Raw genomic sequence first — 20,565 nt, forward strand, 5'->3', positions numbered from 1 at the left:
TTAACATTTTTGCTATGGTACTTTTAAGTTTATTTACTCAAAATGTCACAGGAATTTACGTTTATCTTTATTTCATTTCAGTAATGAAGACTATATAAAATAATTTTAAAACCATCATTACTGCTTCAAGTATCATTTCTTAGACAGAAAGGGTTAAAGATATATGCATACATTGTAAAGAGTTAGTTACATACAGATGTATTTTTAGAAAAACGTAGTCGCAAACAAAATTTGTATCACTAACACTGATATTTAAGGATTGGGCTGGTAAAAAAAATCTAAAATACCTGATAAGAGAATAAAAATATTAAAACTTGAGCTACTAGCTGCTTATACTTTTATGTTAGTCATGCTAACCTCTTCAAATTTTCTCAAGTTATTAATGTCTGTCTCCACTTATGCTTCATGAGTTCCATTTTGATTTGAAGTAAGCCCAGCAATGTCACTTATGCCCAATCCTCATAAGTGGAATCTGTGGCATCATTTGCTTAATTTTTTTTTGTAGTATCAGTGAACACTTAGCATATGTTAAGATTTGGACAAAAATTAACTAACATTCAAGTTCTCATAGAAGGTCTGAGACCTGGATATTTCCTGTGAGAATTTCCTGAAGAATCTGAGTTTATTCCAGGAGATGTTAAACCAGCTGCAGTGGGGGAAAGAGTAGAAATAGCATTAGTGGATTTTTCCTTTAGAAGTACATGCTCCCACTTGAAATATCCACAGCCTCTCTTCTTCCCTTCATGTTTTCCAACAGGACAACTGTAGAACACTTTGCCATGATTTGGACCAGCACTGGACACATTTAGTCTTTTAGCCCTTCGACCACAATTACATAAGGGTGGAGTCAGTTTGTCACTTTTCACAGCTTTTAAAGATTGGTTCAGGCTGACTGTGGAGTTTAAGAGAACAGTAGGCACTTTGTATGAACTTGAATTTCTCAAAGATAGGGGCTGATCAGAAGATGCAGCTTCATCTTCATGTACAGTGAATGGCTGTTTTTTTGATGGAGGTAAAGTTTTTGGACTAGACGGTTTCCTCTTAGAAGTCTGAGAGAAAGGGGTGGAATGATTTCCAGTTGAAACTGTACTTGATAAAGTAGCATTTACCTTCGCAGATGGTAACTTAAAAGCAGAACAATTTAAGGTCTGCCTTTGGGCTATTCCTACATCATAGATAGTAGTATTAGGACTTTTGTACACAATAGACTTAGAAGCCTCCAAATGTTCATTATGTTGCCCCAAACATTCAAAGTCTGAATTCTTCATAGTTGGTTCTTTCAAAACCGTCCCTTCTCCAAAGACTGATGAAGTCTTTGCATTTGGGTCATCTTTAAGCTTCATCGAGTCTGTATTTTCTTCATGCTGTGATTCTGGTATTAAAGCTACATCTTCCCAATCGGTCAACATAGATAAACAATCAGAACTGGTACTTATATCTACATTAGAGATATTAACAGAGGAAATAGTAGTGGAGACAAGCACTAGCCCTGAACCAAGTACTGAAGAGCTATACTTGGAAGTAGAAATAAGATGTCCATTATTTAATCCATTCTGGATGCCCGGCAGTAAATTACAATGAGAAGCCTGTAGTTGTCCAAAGGGAACAGGAAGTCTGCCAATATGTGGAGATAAGGAGCTTTCGATTTGACCACATCCATCAATCTTTGTGCAGATTCTAGACCCAACACGGACATTTGCAGAGGAACTTGTAGAACTGGACTCTTGCTGGTCTTTTCCCTTTACATTGGCGTTTATAACCATTTTATCAAGTTTATTGTGTTCATTCTCAGCTAGACAGCTGCTGTTGCAAATTCTATCTTTATCTGAAGTTTCAGCACCATCATCACTTCCCAGTGGATTCTCTTCAGTGGGGTTCACATTCAAAGACCTGGACACTGAATTCTTCTTTGGCTGTACCTAGCGATTCCATAAGCAAATCCAAGATTTTGAAAATTGGATGTCAACAGGTTTTAGAAATCAATGTATGAGACAAATGAGAGAGTCTGCGAAGGATGCTTTAACTCAAATTCAAGCTTAAAGTGTTTGTTTTTTCAGTGAACTCACCTTTTGTCTGTGCTCTGGGACTTGAGGCAAGAAGAAAGGAAGATATGAAGAAGTCACTAACCTTATCCAAAGATCTAGTAATTTTCATCACACATCCATCACAGATCATCCTCCAAGCAAGACGGGCAGTATTCCGAGAATCATCCAACCCTTCAGAAGACATGTTATCATAAACTCTTCGTTATTTTAATGTACTACTGGCAACAGTAATGAAAAGTAGCCTAACTTAGGGGAGAGTTAAGAGAATGTAGTGCTTGTTAAAAGGGATACAGACAACACTGAAAAACATTCATTCACAGTACAGGTACAGGATGGCAGTTCACGCTCCTCTACATGACACTATGAGAGTTACAATCTGTGTGGGTGGAAACTTCCATGATTATTCAAATCTTTGGCGATCTCTCTACTGAGCCATTTATCATGATCAAACAATGCTAATAGTTTTTGTGATGTGTATTAACTGCTACCAGATGGCACCAACTTTTGGTTCTTTTTTGCACTAGTAACTTAGAGCCCAATCTTATAAAGTCCTCTACACAAAACACTGCGATTGACTTCACTGAGAGTTCTGTGCCTGGAGACCTTGCAGAATCAGATCTTAGAAATGAAAAACCCAGTGTCCTGAATCATCCAGTCCCTCTTATTCAGATTTTTTTGTAATGCAGAACATTACATAACATGGAAATAATTAGGGTTATAATTGCTGTATTTTGATTAGCTTCATGAAACACTCTCTAACAAGAACTGTCATGTTATACTCACCAGAATGTTCCCGTCCTGCAAATTCTATCCCCAGATCCTGTAAAGCACCATTTAGCCCTTTTGGCTTTCTAGTGTAGAAGAGCTAAGGAAAAGAAAAACATTTCTAAAATGTTATACTATATTAACCAATTCACTGTTGCTGCCTTACCCTGTCAAATTCTTCAGTTACATATGTACAGTTTGCATCTAAGACAGAAGTAATTGAATAGCCTATTGGGAATACAACTATAAATTGCATCATACTGTTCATTTAAATTGTAGTATGTGATGTAAATTTCTTTTAAATGGAACACAGAGAAAGTATTCCAAGAAACACCTAATATTTCTTGTTTGCTGAGAAACACAGAATATGCATTTTGCTATGGCAAATGAAAAGTGACTCTATTCAAATAATTTTAGACAAGTCAAGAGTATTTTATCATCATTCGTTTTTACAATACCAGTTGTGCTATTTAGAATGCACTAACTGGGAAAACCCCAATTCTTGCGCTAAATTCAGAAGTGCTATCTAAGCAGAGGACGCTTACTGTGTTTTAGCTAAGGAGGGAAAGCAGTAATGGAAGCATGAAAGACCAGAAAGGGAAGAAAGCAGGAAGAGCAAGAGATAGAAGGCAAGTCAAAACAGCTGGAACATTTCTCATAGGCCTACTGACAGTATAACAAGTGATACAGATTTTGTCGGTAAAATCAAGCCTTCTAGAATTAAAATATGTATAGTTCTGAAGGATACATTGTTCTTTTCTATCCATCAATAAAATGTGTGTGAATGTATACAAGGAACAAATAGGTAACCCTAGTTACTTGTACATTCACTATCTATTCTTAATCCTTTGAGGTGGAGGTGAAACATTTTTACCCATATAATCTATTGATTCTCTCACCTTGTATGTTGCTCTGAGATCAATCCAGGAGTTTAAAATATCAGGTTTTCGCAGCTGCTTCCTTTTGCACTCATACTGCAAACAAACCCCCAGATCCCAGTCTGCACAAGAGAGAAAAACAACAAACTTTTCACTCTTTATTTTCATGATTACTAAGTATGTGTATTGATCAAATAAGAATAAACTAGAATTTGATAAAAGCAATAGATCAGCAAAATAAACTAACCACAATGGTTTACAAAATAATCACTGCAGGCAGAATGCTTCGCTTTCTTTACAGGGGGAACTGATTGGCCAAGTAATTGAAGGCACTAAATCAGGGGTGAGCAAACTTTTTGGCCCAAGTATCAGAGGGGTAGCCGTGTTAGTCTGGATCTGTAAAAGCAACAAAGAATCCTGTGGCACCTTATAGACTAACAGACGTTCTGCAGCATGAGCTTTCGTGGGTGAACCCCCACTTCTTCTTCAGTCTTCTTCAGAAGAGACTTGCATCTGAAAGACCCACCAAAAGTCATGCAACTCTTGCCTATGCTCTATAAGGTATAAACAGATGCTTTGGCCCAAGGGCCACATCTGGGAATAGAAATTGCATGGCGGGCCATGAATGCTCACAAAATTGGGGTTGGGGTACAGGAGGGGGTGCGGGCTCCAGCTGGGGGTGCGGGCTGTAGGATGAGGGTGGGGATGAGGAGTTTGGGGTGTAGGAGGGTGCTCCAGGCTGGGACCGAGAGGTTTGGAGGGTGGGAGAGTGATCAGGGCTGGGGCAGGGGGTTGGAGTGTGGGGGGAGGCTCAGGGATGCTGGCTCCAGGCAGCGCTTACCTTGACGCTGCTTCCGGAAGCAGCGTCATGTCCCTTCTCTGTTTCCTATGTGGAGGCGCATCCAGGCAGCTCCGCATGCTGCCCCGTCCGCAGGCACTGCCCCTGCAGCTCCCATTGGCTGCGGCTCCCACGGCCAATGGGATCTGCAGGGGCGGCACTTGGGACAGGGGCAGCATGCAGAGCAGAGTCCCCTGGCTGCCCCTACATGTAGGAGCCGGAGAGGGGGCCATGCTGCTGCTTCCAGGAGCTGTGGAGAGTGGCCCCCAACCCTGCTCCCAGGCCGTAGTTTGCCCACCACTTGTAGTGATGACTCAAAAGGGATGAAATACTGTGACATTTCTGTACCTGGATCATAGTCACTTTTAAAAACTAGCTGAATTTGATTCTACTAAACTAAATATATCTGTCAAGAACTAGCTTCAAAGTTGACTTAAATCATATGTAAATAGGACATAACACTGGCCTGTTAGTAGTGTCCTGCAGTCCCATGAAAGAAATACAAACTAAACTGTTAATGTGTAGTCTTGTTTTTAGTCCAAGGTATTAGGACTGCTGCAACTTGGCATCAGAGAAAACAAGTGATGTATGTCACTTCACAATGACTTGATTAAAGAATCATATTGGATAGGTTCTGAAGGACCTCCCAGCCAGTTGTCTTAACCTAGAAGTATGGTGACATGCCATGGTGAATATAAAGCAAAGGAAATGTGGAATGAACCTCAGAGCCTGGAAACAAAGACACAGCATAAATAATCACAAATTAAATGGACTTTTTTGGTCTAGTCCCAACAATATATATTGTCATCACAGACACACAGCAACAGGGTACAGATCAGAAATATATGCTCCCGGAGACTCTATAGAGACAGCACGCTTGATGTACAACTGAGGCCTGAAGTTAGGACTGTGACACACTGCAGAGCTGTGGTACAAAAGTTTGCATTTACACCTGCCTATACTATGCCAGAGTCTAACCCACACCATCAGTGTTTCACTTTTATGAACACTAAATTCAAGCAAAAAAAACAAAGAAAAACTGTTCTTTACCTGACCAAGTAACAAAGGTACTTGATTTTGCTTCAGAAACAGAATGGCTTGAAACATCTGAATTGAAAATAATTTTCTTCTCCTTTTGTATCTTTTGAATCCACTTAGAAAATTGTGATAAGCAAATATTTAGAGGAACCCCTTCATCAACTTGATTCTTGATAGGATAGAACAAAAAGTACATATAAACACCTGTTAGTGTGCTCATCTCATGTTTAAACAATATATGCACTTTTAGACTGTCCGAAAAAATATCTTTCTGCACAACTGTAAACAGGACTGTTTCCAAAATTAAGATCCTAAAAATTCTTAACTAAATTATAAGCCTCCTGTAATGTATAGTATAAAGATTTTACCTGCTTTATGCCAGTTAGTTCAGTACAAAATTCAGAAAGAATTGGATGTTCCTGAGGCTGGACGTACATGTGGAATTCAGATTCAATCTCTCCAGTTGAAGTGTTTAACAAAACTGCTGGAAATTCAACTAGATTAAAAAAAGGTTATTTGTATAAATGATTCAAGTTGCTTTATATTAGGATTTAAATTACATGACTGTTAAGCAAACGTAGATACCATACATAAGGCAGACTGTGCCCCCAGATAGTGATTTTATATTAATGGAAAATGTCTCCATTTCGTATGTATCATAAAATATACAATTCTGAACAATACTTATTTCAATATCAGAGCACGAATGTTATTTCATAGCAAACAAAGTGTATTCTAGCGGAGTGTTAAATTAAACTATTACATCAAAGAACACTTACTTATAGAAACATAAGATTAAATTATTTAATTTGCAAACTATCAGTGCAATTGATGGCCCTATCTAATTTTAATGCAGCTGGCTATATATATAGCATTCCATGATATAGCATGACATTTAATAATCTATATTTCAAGTTGCAAAAGGCTGATAGTTTGGATATACAGTTTCTGACACTTCATAAAGTGAATAATGACACTTCTTTCCTGTTTTCCTTTTAAGAAAAAAATTCTGCACTTAAATTATTCCTATTTTACTTTTAACTAAATGAGCCAAACTTTTTTTTAAATGCAATTGCTATCAGACATTATTACATTTCCACTTACTTATTTCCTGGCTGTAATGACGTTTACCATCTTTCCAACATGTAGACTCAAAGTCAATAATAATTAAATAGTCAAACAACTGCCCTGCAACACATAAAAGCACCTTGTAAATCTGTATCACTGTTTATAAAATTAAAAGATTGACATTAAGAAGGAAACATACCACTTACTTGACTTGGTTCTAGTCTGATTCTTGCCATTTGAGGAAGTTATGGAACTTTTTCTAATTAATCCAAGTTGCCTTAAAAACAAAGAGAATCATGAATAAATTAGCTATTACAATTGAACTCAACAATGTACACGATGAACTGTTTCAACTGATGAACTATCCATCAGTCAGTGGGATTGGAATCTCTAATCACACTCAAGGACAAAGTGATTTTCTTTTAAGGGCTGATCTCCTTGGGACTTCTCTCCCTGTCAAGGTACACCAAAAAGTATGTATTAGAGTAACAAAAACATGCACCCATTTACTTAAGCTTCTGGGTACATTTGCAAACCAAAACCACAAAAACTGACTGTAATGGCAGCATCAATTCATCTCTACGTTGGCTGCATCTCAAAAATCTTTAGGGACAGTCTGAACAATGCATTTCCATTGTAATCTTAGCTGTATATTGTTACTACATTTAATGCCTCACACTCACCCCCCTCCCCGCCCCCTTCCAGGCGGCAGGCTGACAAGGGGGATTAGTGGTTTAGCTCAGTTACATGTTTGTGTTTTATGTGTATTTTGTTAACAGCTTTGGGGACACAAAACAATGACGTCATAGTGGCGAATGTACCATTTTCAGTTACATTCTAATCAGCGTCAGGAACAATTCGCCCCAATCAAACCATGGCATGAAGCATAAGGAGTTTCTCAAACAGAAGTGTTTAAAAATTGGGCTCAATAAAGTGGACCCCCTGCAGCAGCCTTACCTAGCCACACCCCTCCACATACAGTCCCTCATTTCCCTTCACACAGAGGTGCTGGGGGGGGGCTGCCACACCCCCTGGTTTCCAGCACATCCAGGGTTTACAGTTTGTTCAATGGCTCTGAGTACCCCGCTCTACACACTGCTCCAGCACCCCCCAACCGCCCTCCAATTCCCTCCCCAGCGCCTTCCTCCCATTACCCCCGCCCCCAGTGCCGCCTGTAGGGTCCGCACCGGGCCAGCTGCTTGGTCGCCATCTCTGCCCTCAGCACCTGGCAGGAAGGAGCCGGCCGCTCCGGGGCGCGGAGCAGCGCAAGCGCTTCCGGCCATTTCAAACCTCCCTCCGCCTGCCAAGAAGAGCCCCCCCCCATCGATGCTATCGGCGAATCTACTGCTCCGGTCTGGCTCCGAAGTCGCAGTTGCCCGCCCCTGGGGAGTCGGGCCGTTCCGCGAGGGCCTAGGAAGAACGAGTCGATAGCCGAGGAAACGGTTGAGCGAGCAGCCGACACCCGCTGAACTGGGTGAGACCCTGGGGCAGCTGTGAGAGGCCTCCTTCCTCCCCGACGGCTACGGAGGGGGCATCCCGGGGAACCCCCCTTTCGCCAGTGGGGCACCGGGGGGCATCCTGGGGAACCTCCTCCAGTGGGGCCGGGGGGATCCCGCCCCTCCCCTCGTGTGGGGCACGTGGGCGGGCATCGTGGGGAACCCTCGAGAAAGGCCATGTTTTTAACCACCATGGTTGTCAAGGTGTAAACCTGTTCTCTTTTCCTGAGTCTGCAGCCAGCTGGTACCAGTGCCTCTGCTGCTGCTCAGGGCTTTGCCACAGGGTAGCTGAGTAAAATTAATATAACCTCAGTCCGTTTCACAGCTGCTCTTCCCAACCTTATCGGCAGCAGTGAGCCTGCCAAAAATAATCCTGTTTTCATTCTGCTGCTGCTTGGGAAGCAGCTGTAACTATTACAGGAGAAGGGTATTTAACAAAACAAAGTATGAGGTTGGAGTAGTGGAAACACCCCCAGGTCCTCCAGCAGCCAGGAGGCTGTGATGGAATCCTCCCTTCCTACAAAAACCAGGAGGCTTTGCTGTGGAAGCTTCAAAGAAAGAAGCCAGATACAGATGGTGAGAGAGAAGGCTTCATGTTTTTCTGACTCACTGGTTGATATAAAAGATGGAGCCTCTGAGTGGAGTGTAAGCAGGGCCAGCTCTAGGTTTTTTGCCACCCCAAGCAAAAAATTTGCCGCACCAATCTCTGAGAGTGCAACTGCCCAAGCAAAAAAAAAATAAAAAAAAAAATGGCCGGCATACCACCCCTGGAATTGTGCTGCCCCAAGCACGTGCTTGGTTTGCTGGTGCCTAGAGCCGGCCCTGAGTCTAAGAACAAAGTTCTAGAAGAAATTCCACAAACTGAAGCAGGCTGGTATGGGTGGCCCGTATCACTCAGACCAGGGGAGGCTGAGCCTCCCCAAACAACCCAGCATGGCCCCACCCGCACTCCATCCCCAGACTGCCTCCTGCCTGTTTCCAATTCCCACTCTTCCCCCATGGCCTGGGCTGAGGCTGGCAGGCCTGCAGCAGGGACTTGGGGCAGCTGTGGCCGGTGCTCACTTCTGCCCAGCATTCTGGTGCTGAGGCCGTCTGCCTGGTGCTCCAGCAGAGGAGAGGGGGCGGAAAGGGTGGAGGATGGGCAGGGCCTCAGGTAGAAGGGGGGACTGGCCTCCCCCACAGAAGGTTCACGTGCTGTCATTTCACCAGACTGTTGCCATCTGCCCTCACTCATCTTTTGACCTCTGGGCAGTAGGAGTCTGGTAAAGTTTCCAAGCCTGGAGATAATCCTGCACTGGGAGGAGGAGGGTGGACTAGATCAGTGGTTCTCAGCCAGGGGTACATGTAGTCCTGGGGGTATGCAGAGGTCTTCCAGCGAGTACATCAACTCATCTAGATATTTGCCTAGTTTTACAACAGGCTTACATAAAAAGCACTAGTGAAGTCAGTATAAACTAAACTTTCATACAATGACTTGCTTATACTGCTCTATATACTATACATTAAAATGTAAATATAGTATTTATATTCCAGTTGATTTATAATTATCTGGCAAAAATGAGAAAGTAAGCAATTTTTCAGTAATAGTGTTCTGTGACACTTTATTTTTATGTCTGATTTTGTAAGCAAGTAGTTTTTAAGTGAGGTGAAACTTGGGGGTACTCAAGACAAATCAGACTCCTGAAAGGTGTAGTAGTCTGGAAAGGTTGAGAGCTACTGGACTAGATGGTATAGCAGAGTTATTGTTTTTTATATATTCTAATTTTTGCAGTTCACCTCTTCTGTGCAATAGCTGGAGGAAAGTCACTAAACAAGAGCAGCAGGGTTATGTGACTGAAGTACTGACAGGCAAATTTTAGTACCATCACCAGTTAAAAGGTAAGGAATAAGCTCCTGCACCCTGAGATGCTGTGTGAGGGGATCTCTGGGGTGCAGCCTGGAACCGTGTGACCCTATTACACTGGGCAAAATCTAGATTAAGCAGTTTTTCTCACCCCACTGGATATTGCAGTCCTTAATATACAGGTATGTGTGTCCCTTAAATGTGGGCCAGTCCCCTGTGTTGGAGTCTTCTGAGTGTCTTTGTTGCTTGCAGCATAGGTGGGGGCAGGAGAAAGTGGCCATGTGCTGGGCCTGTGTTCTGTTTTATACCCTTGGCCTTAGTCCATGTCTGGTGAGTCCCCAGGCAAGGTTGAGCAATTCCCCTGGTGTGGCCTTATGCAGATGAGTCATTGAATTGTAGCTCCCTTGCTTGACAATGGCTGGTAATGGTGGTTTGACACCTGCCCAGACGTTGATTACTTTCCTTGGCATTGTCTCTGGAGAGCTAGTATTTTGGCGCTTCCCAAACCCACAGCATATTTTAGTGACAACCAGGACATAGAATATCAAGGTTGGAGGGGACCTCAGGAGGTCATCTAGTCCAACCCCCTGCTCAAAGCAGGACCAATCCCCAGTCAGATTTTTACCCCAGTTCCCTAAATGGACCTCTTAAGGACTGAACTCACAACCCTGGGTTTAGCAGGCCAATGCTCAAACCACTGAGCTATCCCTCCCCCCATACAACACAACACAATTCTTATAACTTCATATGCATTAATGATATACATATTTCGATAGAACAGTGACTTTCAGCAGATCATAACCTTTCTCCTGATACCTCACAAGGCCTGCTTCATATGCAATATCATAATTATATATAAATGAGGAATATGGGGTTTACCGGGTGCTCCCCCAAAGTATAGAATGTCACAGAGGTCAGTACAGGAGTTTAAATAGAAGTTAGGGTTTTCAGAAAGGTGGAATGAGAAACCATTTCTGTTTGAGTTCATCATCATAGCTTGTCCATCCAGAATTGCAGCCAAGACCTAGTGGTGTCAATTACCTTTAATAGTTCCTCAGAATTACAGAATGTGTTTGCCTAGGCTCTCAACAATCACATTTGGGTTCATTCTTCAGCTTCCACTTGGTCACATTGTCACCAGTCTTTGCCACTCTAGCTCTCTCTCCATTTAGAGCACATCAGTATTGTCATTTGAAGGCAGTGTCTGGGGGAGTTGTTCTGAAGAAACCGGGTTCCCCAACATGATCGGCATTTCCTGCCATTTTGTTAGACCATAGCCTTCCACAGTAGTATTTTGGGGTAAGGGACTTTCAGAGGCAAAGCTCTTTCTGGACTTAAGCCTCTTGCATGGTGAAATGTGTCTATGCAGTATATGTTGTGGGGAGCCAACCAGGTGCATGATCCTTTTTATTGAAGGCATCCCACTTCACTGATGAAGTTGCAGTCCCTGCAAGGGTAGTATAGCGACAGTGTGGGAGTTGGTTTCAAAGTTCCTGTGATAATCCTACAGGATTAATTGAGTTGAGTATCAATTTGGTGTGCATGGTTTGAGTATAACTAGGCTGGGGCACAGTACTCTGCATTTGAGTAACAGGATGAAACAGATTGCTCGGAGTGTTTTGTGATCAGCGCCTCATTTTATGTTGGCTAGTTTCTGGAGAATACAATTTCGGGAGTTCACTTTCTTTTTCAGTTTCTTGATGTGCTCTTTGAATCTCAGTATTTGGTCTAATGCAGTGGTTCTCAGCCCAATCAGCATACAACTGCGGCCCATGTGACAACCTCAGGGCCATATAGGTAGTATATATATTGTGTGAATGCGGCCCACATAACACATAGAGAGCTCAATATGCTGCCCACAATGGCAAATAGGTTGGGAACCACTGGTCTAATGTGACCCCAAGATATACCAGATGTTCATAGTGCTCAAGGATTGTACCATCCCACAATATCTGGAGTTTTTGTTTGGCTTGACGGTGTTTTGGGTGAAAGGTGCACACCTGTGAAAGGTGCTAGGGTTGTCGTTCAGGAACCATGAGCAATAGTATTTTTCAATGGAGACAGAATGCATTCAGTATCCTCAAATCTTTCCGTTTGGGTGGCAATACAAAGATCATCCGCATAAGTAAATCTTTGCATGTTGGGGAATTCTAGCTGGTCATTTGTGTAGACATTTAACAGCAAGGGTGATAGCGTTGAACCTTGGGGCAATCCATTCCATTGAGTACACCATCGACTTGTTCTTGCCAAGATGGATGGCAGAAATCAGTTTGAGAGTAAGGAGATGACTGTACTATCTTGTTATTTCTCAGAATTCTTGCCAATTCAGTAGACGTGCATAACGGTTTCCAGTGTCATAAGCAGCTGATAGCTCAACAAACACAGCCGCTATAATTTAGCAAATTTTGAAGCCATTTTTGATGTATTGAATTAGGTTTGCAACTTGGCTGCAGCATGAACGTTGTGGGTAGAAAACTGGCTTAATCTTCAGTCAGTTACCCTTCCACCATTGTATGCTATTCTACGCATTATCATCTGCTCCTATAGCTCGTAGGTTGAGCAGAGTAAGGATATTGGGAGGTAACTCTTTGCAGAGTGAGGGTCGTTATGTTGTTTAAGTAGTGCAACCACTTTGGCCTGTCTCCACATCCTGGGTATATGCATTATCCCCATCCAAGAGTTTAAGTCAAGCAGCCATTTCTGTACTCTCGTCCTGAAGTGCGTGTAGTAATAATAGTTCATTAGCTATACCATCGAGTCAAGCTCTCTTTCTACATTTCAGGGTTTTCATTGCTATTGTCAACTCCTCAGTGTTGAGCCGCTCATTGTGGACTTTGCTGTCTCTGAGGAGCGAGCAAAGTTCCTGCTTGACTTCTGTCATTCCGCACCTTGCTTTGTGGCCTGGTTTACCATTTAGGATGAGCTGGTGTGCCACTTAGTTGGGAGAGACTGTGGCGATGTGCTTTGCTTGTTGTCCATCAGGGTTCAGCTAGCAAATGGTAGCCTATGCCTTTTAGCTATTATGTCACAGGTTTGTTATTTCACTCCGTTCCCTCCAACGGTTGCGTCGCTTCTCTCCAATCTCTCTCCTAAGCATTTCCCCAAGCCCAGTGGTTTCTTCACCATTCTGAATATTTCTTATATTATTGACTTGTCTTTTCTGAAAGCCCAGGTAAATATAATGTCCAACATCCCCTAGGGCTGTGCTTTTGGGCAGTCTTCCGCATCAAGGGGACAAATTCTCCATGGTGCTCGTGTGCTGGAGTAACATTACATATGGATTCATCCAATCCAGAGAGAAAACCTTCCCAGTCAGCCTTTCTGACGTTGAATCTCAGCAGATTTTCTGTTCAAGCTGAAAAGCAAGAGTCATGGACAAAACCTCTCCATTAGTAGCAGCAGTGCAATGAAATTGAGTTTTGAAAATCAGGCTGCTGCACAGTTTGCTTCTTGCTGATCCAATCCATTGTTGTGCTTAACCCAAGAAATATCAATGTTTAAATGGGAACCAAGGCGTGCTTACAACAATGCTATACTCTGTGACGGTTTTTGGGGTACCCAGGATTGTGAGTTACCTTGTTCCCCCTGCCCCCAGTGTGAGGGGAACTTGCTTGTAGTTAGAGTGTTTCGTCCCTGAACCCACCAGCTTGTTACCACCCAAGCATTCTCCTCTGGGCAATACGGGCCCTTATTTTGCTTTGTAGGTTAATAGCGGGTACACCCCAGTCCTTGAGTCCCTTTGAAGCATTTCCCTGTAGTGCCCAGCCCCTTATCCACAGAAGTACCAGGTCTGCTGTCCCCAAAGGAACAGTGTATGCACCAGCTTGTATGATTCAGCTCAGGATCAGTAACTAACTTAATACTACAGCACTGAGATAAACTTATCCTTGGTTTCACTTTATTACCAAAGATTCAAGGGGTAGTTAATAAGAATATTGGAAACAAATGGGTACATATAAAACAAAATCATAACATGCTCTCTAGAGGCTAAATTTAGCTAAGAGTTTAATGCCCTGTCTAAAGAAATTTATCTCACCCCAAAGTCCTCTGCAGCATTTCAAGCAAGGCTGGCTGAGATTTCATATTCATGAATGTAAACGCACTGCCTGTTTAATTCCTAGGTGCTGAATAAGGGGATGTTGTCTTTGCCTTTTCAGAGAGGTTATCATAGAATATCAGGGTTGGAAGGGACCTCAGGAGGTCATCTAGTCCAACCCCCTGCTCAAAGCAGGACCAATCCCCTTTTACTTATACTCCCCAAAGTTCATTGTCTGAACTCACAGAAAGGATAACCACCAGTGGCTTATTTTTCCTGCATGCTGCTTCCCTATGGACTACACATCTCTTTTTTGATTTGGTATATACACATAGGTTTCCATTGTGTTAGCTTACAATGCTTAATTTACATCCTGACAGAGACACAAGTGAATAAATGTCTCTTGTCTGACACTAATCTGTTGTTTTATCCTCTGCTGGTGACTCATACCTTGATACAGATGCAAAGAACATATTATCAGTATATATGCATAATTCCCTACCTAGTAGCTATACATACACTGCACAATGATTTTAATGACCATTGTGACCCTGGCTTTTATTTAAAAACCCTATTGAATAGCTGTAGTGTAGCTGTTCACACAATATTCTTTGGTGAACCAGAATGTATGTACCAGAACCAGAACATTCCAGCTGGCATAAACAAGTTCTTGGGTCACACAGTTAAATTCACATCATATTACAAATGAAATTATGACTGGGCTTGTTTTTAACTGTAAAACCCATTATCAAGAGTGTGACTGATTTCTGTTTTTTTTTAAATGTAGGCACAGTCTGTTCTAAGCAATGTTTGCAAATGAAATGGGTGAGGCAACCTGCATAATTGGACACAAACGGTCCCATGAATGTAATGAAGAAGTGGGAGAACCCCAGAAAACTAAAAAGAAAAGGAAGGTAGATGAAGACACTTGCCAAAACCAGCACCAACGTAAGGTAATCAGTGGAATCAATAATTTGTTATATTACACATGTATGTAGGTGGAGATCCATCATAGTTATATCTATTAGCTCATTTTCAACTCATGATCGCTTCCTTCTGAAGAGGTGTTTTTGCTTTTATTCCTCATGAATGGTGTGGCAAAAGTCAAACTCCCTGCTATTATATATTCCATATTATATATGACTCTGTACAGATCTTTTTTACAATTACTAGTCCAGAGTGTATAATTCCTCTCTACTCTCCTGCTCCTGGTTTCTCCCAGGATGAGCCTGCAGATGAGACCTTTGAAAGTGGAGCGGGAGGAGGGATAAGAAGGTTTAAGAATTTAGGAGAAAAAAGCACACAGCTCTCCCCCCCTTAAAAATACCTATCCTGTTTTCTTTTCAAGAGTCACATCCCTTTTCTCCTAAGATGTTGCATGTTCCTTTCCCTTCTCACCTAGCTGCTTTAGGTGGCCTGATCTGCAAGCTCTGTTTGAGAGAACCCAGGAGTAGGCTAGGTGGCTCTAGCCAAGGCCTCAGCCCAGCCTGCCTCCAAAACGCATATCTCCGTATCAGTCAGTCAGTCACATCTGCATCTCTCAGCCTTTTCTCAGCACATGCACAATACATGCTAAACTCGTGGAAAGTTTGAATTCCACATTTTTCAGGGAGATTTGTAATTTTTCACATCTGTGCCAGCTGTGAAATAACACAGCTGTTCAAAAGTTATGGGTTTTTGAAGACGGTTGAGGGTTTGTTTTGTAGAATGATGATATGATAAATGTAGGCGGCTGGCTGTTCGAAATGATTATTTTAATGCTGCTGAGATTTTATTGTATTACTAATTTCTTGTTAGGGCACCGAGAGCCTTGTATAGGCATTTTAGTAGTAGTAGTAGTAGTAGTAGTAAGAATTGACTATAATAATAATAAAGTATGTGTTGTATATTATTAGTTGTAGATGTAATAATAAATTTTGTTCCTGCTGCAAAAACTTGAAACCTTGAATCTCCACTTTAAAATCTTCTGCTAGAAAATACGAATGTTTTTAAGAAAGTTTCATAAAAAATAAACATGATCCACACCGAACAACTATATGCTTTTTAAAGAAAAGTACATCTTTGAGCAGCGTTGCATCAGATTACATCAGTAATTTTACATAGCACAAGGTCATATGACACAAGTCAGCCCAAAGCAATTATTGCACAATACATTAGATACTCGAGCGTAGTATCCACTCTGGGGAAATTATAAGCATATAATTATAAGCATATCAGACATGAGCTGAGTCTTACTTGCACCTGATTAGAGACTGAAGTGTCTAAATACCTGCTAGTTGCCAGGTAGACTTTGTTAATGGAAACTGCTGCTGGACTATTTTGTAGCTCTTTCATTAGGGTTCATTAAAAGTGTCATTACATATTTGTCCAACCTAGCATGATAGATGAGAAACTATTATTATGAACCGTAATAACTATTATTATGAGAGAGGTTTAAACAAGTAAACCTGCATGAAAGGGACACAGATTTAGCCCTGGTTTACATGAGCACAACTCCACTGATGGCAATGAGAGATGTGGAGAGAGGGCAGAATACCGCAACTGAGTTAACCTAGATTGCGTGCTCTATTGAGCAGGGAAAGTTTCTTAATTGTATATTTGTCCAGAGCTAGAGAGCAGAGTCCCTGACTGGGGCACCTAAGCTACTGTAACTAGTAACTAGTGGGGAGGGATAGCTCAGTGGTTTGAGCGTTGGCCTGCTAAACCCAGGGTTGTGAGTTCAATCCTTGAGGAGGCCACTTAGGGATCTGGGGCAAAAATTGGTCCTGCTAGTGAAGGCAGGGGGCTGGACTCAACGACCTTTCAAAGTCCCTTCCAGTTCTAGGAGATTGGTATATCTCCAATTATTACCTATTTAACTAATAATAATACCATGTGATCCAAAAGGAGACTGTTGCCTAATGATTTAGGGAAACCTAGCGATAGGAAATAGTGTTTTAAATGTTCTTGGTCCTATCACCCCAATAGCATTAAGATTCCCTTTTGCAATACAATTGGCTTCATTTTTTCCACTGAACCTCTACATTATTTACTTAGTAGGGCATGTAAATAGTTCTTTGCTTGCACTCACTTTTTGCAGGAGAAGAAATCCCACTTGTCAGCTGGGTTGTTTGGTGAAGATTGTGAAATCAGCCATGAACAGGTATATGAGTTCCTAAAGTACGCAGCTTTGGGAAAACGTCACAATGCAGCTCAACCCAGGTATAGTATTTGTTTATAGTCTGGACACAATCACGTCCCATGCTACTGTACATATGCTAACCTACCTAAAGGCATATAAGTACTGTTTTTAAATATCCTGATTATTTTTGCAACATCGATGGCCAATATGGTGACAATTTTATAGATAATTAAATTAAATAGCTAGATTTTGATTGTGTACTCATTTTGATGAACATGTTCATGAGGCAGGTTATGGGGATGAATACTACAGTAAAGCTCAGAGCTCTGTCTTCCCCATGTACGTTGTTTACATGATGATGTGCTTGTATGGACCAATACATAAGATAAAGGGCTAGATTCTGTTCTTACGGAAGTCAGTGGGAGCTTTGCCAGTGACTTACATGGGAACAGAACTGGTCCTATGTTTGTTTAATTTTAAAGTATTGATAACTATATTGCTTTGTTTCTAATGCAGCTGGTGCCGTATTTATCACCGAAGACACCTGGCTAAGGTTGTGGTTATTGTTCTTCAGGAAGTCAGCCAGCTCTATTTCTACAGGTTCTATTTGCAGTTCAAACATCTCAGAAGGGCATTTCAACATGTAAGTCCCCAAACTGTTGCTACCAAGTAAGCTTTTTTCAGCCAACAGTGCTCCAGTGGTTTAACTGCTACAGTGAACTTATTCTCCTCCCAATGGGAAGTGGACATCCCTGAATCCCAAGGGGCAATATGAGAGATTCCCTCCCTTCCTACCTGCTGTTAGCCCAGGACAAAGGATCAAGCTCTGATATTAGAAGCAGAGTGATTAAAGATTTGCAGTTTTTGAAGTCATAAAATGTGAAATAAAATACATCAACAGTTCCACACTACATGTATAATAATTTCTGCATCTTCAAGAGGGTGAGGATATTCTAAATATATCTCAGGAGACTTAGGACTTGCTGTCAGCGGGTATAAATTGGCAGAGGTTCACCAGCTGAGGATCTGTCCCTTAGTGTTTGCAAACAATGCTGTGTTTTATGGTAACAATTCCTCCTGTTCCTTGAAGAGATTATTGCTGAGGCAGGATGTAGTAAAGTTCTTTTAATTTGCCCAGCTACATTTAATCCCCTTTATATGTCTTATTTATTTTAACAGTGTGCTTTGAATCAGTAAAATCTTAGGAAATTCTCCCTTAGCTGCAGCAAACATATGTTTCTAATTTAGAGCAGTTTCCTAACTTTCCAGGAACAAGGAACCATCAGTTCTGCTTCTGCCAATGAGATGCTGTACTGATTGCCTCTGGAAAGTCAAGGCTATAATATGATAATTGAGTAGCTAGAAGAGAGTCCTGTATTATTCAGCTAAATCATTGTGATATTCCCTTGAAAATGTATTGTTCTTCATAAATGATGGGAGAAACCCAGAAATAAGTGAATAATGAGACAGCAGTATTTCTCGGCAGTAGAGGGAAAGGGGTGGTCCATCTGGAACAGAGGTGGAAGCTTGTGACAGGAAGATTGGGTGGGATCAGGCAGCTGCAAAGCTAATTATGATCATATTTTTTTAATAAAGGTCACTTTAGTTTTCACTGCTGCTTGTTCCTTAACTCTTACTGCTTTAACAATTAACAGCATTTCACTTAAGAATATGGTGTGCAGATTGTGGATTTATGGAGCATCATGTCATGAGCAAAAACAACGAGGAGTCTTTGTAGCACCTTAGAGACTAACAAATTTCTCTAAGGTGCCAGAAGGACTAACACGGCTACCCCTCTGAAACATGTCATGAGCAGTTTCTCAAGAAGTTAGTTAAAGTGAAAGAAGTTAGTTGCAAATCATACTGACTTAAACACAAAAAATTGCATTGAACCACTGAGCCCCCTCTGTCTCTAACTTAAGTTAGTCTTGTATACTTACCCTTCTTTGACTTGAGTGGAATTACACTAGTGGCAAATTTGGCATGGGGAAAGATAAAGTGTCAGAATTTCCATAGTAGTAGGAGGTACTGTTCCTTACTTGTTAATTTAATTTTGAAATATTTTACTTTTGTTTGTGCAGCAAAGTCCTTTAACATGTTTTCTTTTTTGTTCGATAACAGAGATTCAGTTTACCGCCTACTTCAGCTAATTTTATAGCTAGTGTGTGTGGAGAAGGCATAAGTATGAAACATCAGAACAGCATACCAGGTACCTCCCTTTGCACTGTCAGTTTCAAGAATTGTTTACCCATTTCAGAGGATGTTTTGAGTCTGTTTGTATCCTATGCAATCAATTTTAAACTAAATATAGTTTATGCAGGATTACAAGATACAACTAATCACAGGTTTAACTCTGAAATAAATGTCTCTAGCTAATTTCTATTAGTCTGTTTTGCTTATTATCAAAAGTAAATGTGAAGGAAGTTTACAACAACAAAATTGTGAAAGGGATATTAAAGCTGCAGATTTTTCTCTTCTGAAGCTGTTGTAAGTTTACACTATCATTCTAAAATGTATTTTATAAGAGAAAGATCTCTGAAATAGATTCAGGCTCGTTAGGTATTCATTTATTGACTTCTGCATTAGTCTCAGTAATAATTCTATGTTATGCTGGACAGTGAACTAGATAAACTACAGTGTGTTGACAGCTGGCTTCTCATTATTTATATTCCTTGTGATCCTAACTGTAATTTTATGGATCGGTCTTGCACTGTTTACACACTCAAAACTCCACTTAAAGTCAGTGCAAAGTGAAGTTCTCAGTGCAAAGAATACTGAATCGGGCCCTGAATGGATGAATTAGCAAGTTTTACTTTGTAATGTATTAATAGGTAAAGTTTTCTAAAATCTGGACAATAAGCTATAGTCACAGACTGGAGTTTCAGATAAGTTTTTCCTGAAGTTATGCTTCTTTATGTGACTTCAAACATAACGACAGAAAGGCTTGTTTTAGTCTGGTAATCTGGGGACTGGACGGGGTGTCAGGAGACCTAGGTTCAGTCCTAATTTACAGGCTTCCTCTGTGACCTTGGGCAAGTCATTTAACTTACCCTGTGCCTCCATTCCCCTTTAAAAGTGGCAAATACCGCCTTATTTCCCAGGGGGATTGTGTGGATAAAATCCATTCTGTTTGTCACGTACTATGACAATGGATAAAAAATAACTTGGATAGTTCAATAGACACTGTAACAAACACCTTTGTTAGAACTTGTATTTTCCTAGTGTAACACATATCCTTAGTGTCACCTAGTGGAGTTATCCCCAAACTGGGGTGCACAGGAACTTTGGGAGTAGTGGGGGAGAGGTGGTAGGGCCGGGGCCAGTCCCCTCAGGGGCGGGAAGGGAGCACCATGCTTCCAGCCTCAGTCCTCCCCAGAACCTGTTCATCCTCCCAGTCCTGCTCTGCCCTCACTCCTTCTCCGCTCCGGCCCCAGTTG

General features: G+C 41.4%; 2 protein-coding genes across 9 annotated transcripts in view; one reads left to right on the top strand and one right to left on the bottom strand.

Moving 5' to 3' along the window:
- Positions 1-7,949, bottom strand: ERI2 (ERI1 exoribonuclease family member 2). 5 transcript variants are annotated; one of them, XM_039490917.1, is made up of 9 exons: positions 7,820-7,949; positions 6,832-6,909; positions 6,669-6,752; positions 5,933-6,060; positions 5,577-5,733; positions 3,710-3,810; positions 2,829-2,910; positions 2,128-2,216; positions 1-1,919 (listed from the first exon to the last, which is right to left on the bottom strand). In XM_039490917.1, the coding sequence occupies exons 2-9, from the start codon at positions 6,866-6,868 to the stop codon at positions 558-560; spliced, it is 2,040 nt and encodes a 679-aa protein (XP_039346851.1). In that variant the 5' UTR covers positions 6,869-6,909; positions 7,820-7,949; the 3' UTR covers positions 1-557. The 5 variants fall into 5 exon arrangements, with proteins under 5 accessions (XP_039346851.1, XP_039346849.1, XP_039346848.1 ...); XM_039490915.1 differs by having other exon boundaries at positions 6,839-6,909; positions 7,820-7,878; XM_039490914.1 differs by lacking the exon at positions 7,820-7,949 and adding an exon at positions 7,590-7,636 and having other exon boundaries at positions 6,839-6,909.
- The window catches only part of REXO5 (RNA exonuclease 5), a 27,348-nt gene continuing 14,718 nt past the window's right edge, over positions 7,936-20,565 (top strand). The window contains exons 1-7 of one of the 4 annotated variants that reach the window (XM_039490911.1): positions 7,936-8,106; positions 8,531-8,704; positions 9,900-10,006; positions 14,795-14,960; positions 17,087-17,208; positions 17,645-17,771; positions 19,250-19,337. In XM_039490911.1, coding sequence (XP_039346845.1) covers positions 14,814-14,960; positions 17,087-17,208; positions 17,645-17,771; positions 19,250-19,337 — 484 coding nt within the window. In that variant the 5' untranslated portion in view covers positions 7,936-8,106; positions 8,531-8,704; positions 9,900-10,006; positions 14,795-14,813. Of the gene's footprint in view, positions 8,107-8,272; positions 8,705-9,899; positions 10,007-14,794; positions 14,961-17,086; positions 17,209-17,644; positions 17,772-19,249; positions 19,338-20,565 lie in introns of those variants that run through there. The other 3 variants (XM_039490910.1, XM_039490912.1, XM_039490909.1) reach the window with 3 other exon arrangements.

This window comes from Mauremys reevesii, linkage group 10, assembly GCF_016161935.1.
Source record: "Mauremys reevesii isolate NIE-2019 linkage group 10, ASM1616193v1, whole genome shotgun sequence".
Lineage (NCBI taxonomy): Eukaryota > Metazoa > Chordata > Testudines > Geoemydidae > Mauremys > Mauremys reevesii.